Source organism: Triticum dicoccoides, chromosome 2A, assembly GCF_002162155.2.
Source record: "Triticum dicoccoides isolate Atlit2015 ecotype Zavitan chromosome 2A, WEW_v2.0, whole genome shotgun sequence".
In the NCBI taxonomy this organism is placed as follows: Eukaryota; Viridiplantae; Streptophyta; class Magnoliopsida; order Poales; family Poaceae; genus Triticum; species Triticum dicoccoides.
This window is the reverse complement of record NC_041382.1, coordinates 694,315,858-694,321,738: the sequence shown is the minus strand read 5'-3', so window position 1 is coordinate 694,321,738 and position 5,881 is coordinate 694,315,858. Positions and strand designations below refer to the sequence as shown.

Here is a 5,881-nt window from a genome sequence, read left to right as displayed (position 1 = left end):
GCTGACATCAGCACCACTGTACCTGGTCTTGCGCCCACGACGGCTTGTCTGTATGGCCTGGAGGCAGCAGGGCCCACCAGCCAGCGAGACCTCGGGAGACGGCGGGAGCACCGCCAGTCGGACCCAACGGGAGTCGGCCCGGGGGAGTCGGTCGAGCCCTCCCCCGGGCCCACATGCCATTAATCAAGAAGAGATGGGGAGTGGCCACAGTGATCGCCCGCCAGGCGGCGGGGCTGTTGCCACGACCCCATGACCAAGCTTGCATCATCAGGAGCACGGCTACAATAATCAGTAGTCGGCAAGACCCGCCCGCGGCGGACGCGGCCTGTCGGCTCCGTACCAGACCAGTCGGCGGGGCCCACCAGTCGGCGGAGAAGTCGGAGGTCGGAGACACTGACGGCTGCGCCCGCGCCCAGTCACATTACCATTGTACCCCTGGGGGTAGGCCTATATAAACCCCCCGGGGCACCCATGCAAAGGGTTGGATCCCAGTAGTTCGATACCTCACCAGATAGAGGGAGAGAGCTAGCCTTGCCCTCTCCTACCACCATACACAGCTCAAGGAGCGACCGTGTGAACACTTGACCATAGTGATCATGAGGAGACCCCGCAGAGCAGCAGTAGGGGTATTATCTCCCCGAAGAGCCCCGAAGCTGGGTAAGATTCCCCGGCGTGCATGCCTTCGCCTCATCCCCTTTCTAGGCACCGGCGACTTCTACTCGCCCCCACCATGATAAGCCATCCGTTGGCATATGTCGCACCAAACCCCCGACAGATAGATTGACCGGAGTGTGACGAGTAGATCTATCAAGAGTTTTGAGTGCGAATCATCTACATCAACATTGCAGGCAAGTTCACACTTTGATCATATCCCTTTTATCAGCCAGTTTTTATGCATTAGTTCCAATCCTCAAACATTGCATAATTAGGATGTCATTAACATGTGGGTTGGGAAGTAGTTGATGAGGTAGAACCTATTGCCCTGCATTCAAACCTTGGGAGTTACTTTTACGTTATGCTTACATTGCCATGCTATGCTCGTAGACGTGGATTGGGTTTTGAGAGTATTCATGACAGATGTGAGATTGTTAATTAATGGTTTACTTAAGGTGGTAACTTAAACACACATCTGAGTGGATTGAGGCACCTGGTTATTCTAGGATTGCCTGTCTAGGCACCTGGGTAGACCAGGATTGCCTGTTTTTTTATGGACCGCCGCCCAGGCTTAAAGGGATCATGAGATTATTCATACTAGAAACTTCCGTGTGCAGCCACAAACTACTATGGGCTCTAGCATAGTTGACTAAGTCGTGTGAACTCTTACAGAGTAGACTAGCAGATGTAGGGGAAAGTAGGTGTAACGGTCTATCCATCGTAAGGTGCTAGCGCTTCTGAAAGACTATGTCTCGGTCATCTGTCTTCTCAAACACCATGTAGTGCGAGAAACCAAACGGAGGCGATCGAGTCTTGTGGGGAAAAGTGCGCAAACCTCTGCAGAGTGTATAAACTAATCATAATTAGCCGTGTCCCCGGTTATGGACAACTTAAGTATCTAGTACCTGGATTATCATGTGAATCTCATCATGTTACTTTAAATTAAGTTTGTTTGGTTTAATGATGTTACTTAATTGGGATTGAGAATGCTGTCAACCATTCTCAATGTTCAACAACCACCATGATAGTTAAATAAAATTTATTCCTTTGCAGTAGGGAAAGTTTGGCTTTTCGCAAAAACCTTATAACCGTAGAGCTTTTCCACCAGCCAAATATGCATGTAGTGATAGCCTTTATTCATCATTCTCTATGGTGTGAATTTGCCAGTACATTCAATGTACTGACCCTTTGTGGCTGCAACATCTCATGTTGCAGGATTATCTTACGACGAGTAAGTGATATGCTAGGGTTACGATTTCTACACTCAACTTTGCCGTTGGTGTTGATGGGAATCCACAACCTTGTTACTTCCGCTATTTTGGATTGAGGTAATAGTATTTATGTTATTTTATACATGTGATTTACCTCTGTTATAAATCCTCGAGTACTGTGTGTGTCAGCATACCGATTCAGGGATGACACTTAAGCACAGAGACTTGATCCATTCGGGTCGGGTCGCTACATGCAAAGCTGTGGGTTTGATCTACTGCCTGAAGAATACTGAAGGCACTCAAGATGAAGGCAATCCTTAATTGAGTTTTCTTAGGGACTAATGTAGTAGATTTTGTAGTCCAATTTTCAGTAACTAACTGAAATTGACATGTGGTAATCTCTCTACTGCTAGAATTCCCTACTCATATTGCCTGCATTTTATGGACATGTGAACTACACCTGCGGTGATCTGCAATTGATGTTTATGTCTCATGCAGCCTTGTGGAGTATTCTTCACCTTCACCTCTGTTGATCATTGTCTTTTGTTATTGGTGCATGACCTGCCACTTTTTGTTTGTTTATGTTTTCCTCTCATGATTTCCATGAGAAAGAGAAGGGTTATGGTTATGATGTCCATGTTAGAACGGTATCATTTCATTTCAACCATCATCCGGCGTCTTTATTGCGAGTGTTAACTCTACTCACTGTATTGGACATAATCTTTTTTTTTTAACAAACGGAAATCAGGATATCGTGGATGGAGAGTAGGATCGAGCAAATCAGATTGCGGGGAGAAAGGCGTGTAGAGTTTCTGGTGAGAAACTAATCGTACGTGAGGAAAGTCGAAAACTAGTCACACACGTCTGCTATTTGATTCAGGCGATATCACCATCAGATTGAGCTACGAATAACATTGCGGTACCGGGATTTACAGATAAATGAAGTGGTTTACGGGCGAACTGAAATTTCCCACAAAAGTAACAGACAGCTTCAGTCAGAGTGTAGTCCGAATTCCCCATTACTTGATCAAAACAAACCGCCGGACCAAACGCCTTATTTGGCATCATATACTATTTGAACAGAAGACATCTTTCCTGATTTAGCTTCCGTATATATACAGTACTCAGTATGGCCGGTCGTTGTAGTCGCAGGCAGGGAAGTAGCTGCAAACAGCCACGGTGTCGGGGCTGCTCCGGCAGGTACGGCGGGCGCAGCCGAGCTCTTGCGCGGTGCTGCACACCACCAGCTTGTAGGCCCCGCATTCGTGGCCGGGCGCGCACGCGTTAACGCGGTAGTCGTACCACCGCCGCCCGTTCACCCACGAGGCGGTGACGGCGGCGCCATCTTGGTAACCGCTGCCGTTGTAGGTGTTCTGCAGGTAGATCAGCTCGATGTCTAGTGGCTCCAGCTTGCAGCCGATGCCGAGCCGGTCCGCGTACCGCTGGGCGTCCTGCTCCAGCGTCGAGTTCCACTCCAGGGGTGCCACGCCGACATCGCGGCGCGCGTCGTTGTGCGCCTGCAGGAACTGGGTCGCCGTGGGCACGCTAGGGGCCGCGACGGCGACGCCATTGTTGTTGTTAATGCTGGCTGATGCCGGCGACTGCGGGACCAGTGCAAGCAACAAGATGGTGACGCAGATAGAAGGAGACATGCTCATCTGTTGCATCTGTGACTGTGAGCTCAGTTGAATTGGTGAAGTTTTAGAGGAATTGACGTGATTATATAGGCCGGCACGGCGTTAACTTGGAGAAGCGTTTGGATGCCGCGTATGCGTCAGTTTGGACTTCGGAGAATTAACATCACAAGCGTTCATCTCCTAGTAAATTAATGGCATTCGCTGCTACCGAGAATTAACAGGTTAGCCGTTTTGCATGTACATACTCTATAGTGTTGCACAACTGACCTTCTTCCTTTCGTAACCAAAAAAAGAGTGAGGACAAATGAATAAATTTGTATTTTTAACTAAATGAATAAATTTATTGGCCAGTTGAACATTTCATAAATATTCTGTTTCGAAGTGGTAACTAAGGGCATCTCTAGCAGACCCTCTAAACTTTAATCCACACGTCCTATATTTTTTTTAAAGCTATATTTTAAGGGACAAATGCATTTTTGCCCTTAGTCTGCTCTCCTCAATTTTGCCCTTCGATTTTTCTCTCGAGTCGTCCGAGTGCCCTTTGACTATTTGACCAATACTTTCAAAGTTCATAACAAATTCATATGAACCCATAAAAATGAAAATAAGATATCAAAATGTTCGGAAAGACATTACTTTTATGTGCATGCCCTTTGCATCAAGGAAAAAAGTAATGTTTAAACTACCTGAGGTTATTAATGTCATTAACATTATTAAAAATAAAAAGGTAAAAAATATTTTTTTTCATGAATAAAATTAATTGCAAGTGTAGGTGATGTTTTCTGAACATCCTGATTTTTTATTTGCCTTTTTCTGAGTTCATATCTACTTGTTATGAATTTCAAACAACACCTTATTTGCCTGTAATTTTTATTCATGAAAAACATATTTTTATACCTTTTATTTTTAATAATGTTGATAGCATTAATAACCTCAGGTTGCTTAAACAATAGTATTTTTTTGAGGAATGCAAATGACTTGCACCTAAGGGTAATGTTTTTTGAATGTTTTGATATCTTATTTGCATTTTTATGAGTTCATATGGATTTGTTATGAATTTTCAAAGTATTGGTCAAACGGTCAAAGGGTACTTAGACGACCTCAGAAACAAATCTAAGGGCAAAACTGAGCAGACGTGAAAAGTAAGGGCAAAACCCACGGGCTGGCACAACTAAGGGCAAAATTGTAAATGTCCCATATTTTAAAGAATTAATATTTTCTTCATCTAGAAGATCGCCAAACACTTAATGCTAAAAGAGCATATGTTTGCATAAAAGTTCATTTGGACATATATTGTCATAACATATTTTATTTGATACTTGATCTAGGATACAAATCAAATATAATGTTGCGCATTAAGAACCACTGCTGTCAATCCAGAGTGGAAATTACTAAGAACACAATAGTTTCTCTAGCTAATTGCTTACACTAAGGACATCACCAATGCAATGGCTCGCCCAAGAAGAACTGTTGCTACTGATCCAAGGAGTGTCAACCAAATCATTATAGAAGTTAGGAGTGCATGGTGAAGCTTTTTATATTTCCTTCTCTAGGCTTTGCATCTCACTGATTTGGATTTGCTTCTCATTGAGTTTGGACTTGCTTCTTGCATGATTCTATTAGCGCATCATCTAGCTTCTCTCCATGATCGATACTAGTGGTCTAGCATCTAGTTTACGTAAAGCTTTATCCATATACATGTGTTGCAAGAGAATCATTTCTCTTTCTCTACGTGTGTAATGTCCCGAGCAATGGGAATCGTATACCAAATTGCAAGCATAGAGGGGGTTTTTGTTATGCCTTGCCAGATTTCAAATGGCATTGCCACCGGTGGTGTATGATTTGTGGGCTGATTCGACGAAGAAGCTGCTACAACGGGATGATTCGCCAAAATGCATAGGCCATGATAGAGAGTTCATGGCCGAGCATACAGGAATGGCGAGCAGCTTAGTAATGAAGGTGGTGAAGAAGACCCATTCCAGTCTCGTAGACCGGCATGGGCTCACACACAAGGCTACTACTGCTTTCCCAAGCTCATGCGACTTAATTTCTGACCACATCAAGGCTCACCATCGGCGGACTGAAGCTTTGTGAAGATGACGGCGGCGAATCGGGTCGATTCTGGTGCCAGCGACGAAAGGGAAGGATGTGGTGGGGATGTGGGAGGGGGCCTGCGCGGACTGATTCTGACGTTGATGGCTCTTTGGCGGCACGGTTGGAGGTCGAGAGGGGCAATTCGGTCTCCCATTTTTTGCTGAGAATTGCCCTTCTTAGAGCAAAAACAAGCTACATGGTGCCTCTTTGGGACAAAAAGCTATAATTTTGAGGGACAAAGTGTCTGAGGGATATGCTACCTAAGGGTTAATCCCCAAACCACCA

General features: G+C 45.0%; 1 protein-coding gene across 1 annotated transcript; it reads right to left on the bottom strand.

Annotated features, from left to right (window-relative positions):
• Window positions 1-2,989: 2,989 nt before the first annotated feature.
• LOC119351924 (pathogenesis-related protein PRMS-like) lies at window positions 2,990-3,523 on the bottom strand. Its single transcript, XM_037618696.1, has one exon. It carries the CDS (start codon window positions 3,521-3,523, stop codon window positions 2,990-2,992), a length of 534 nt encoding a protein of 177 aa, XP_037474593.1.
• Between the last annotated feature and the right edge of the window lie 2,358 nt (window positions 3,524-5,881).

Excerpts from the sequence above, each read along its gene's own strand:
- LOC119351924 (XM_037618696.1), bottom strand. The coding sequence starts at position 3,523 with ATGAGCATGTCTCCTTCTATCTGCGTCACCATCTTGTTGCTTGCACTG.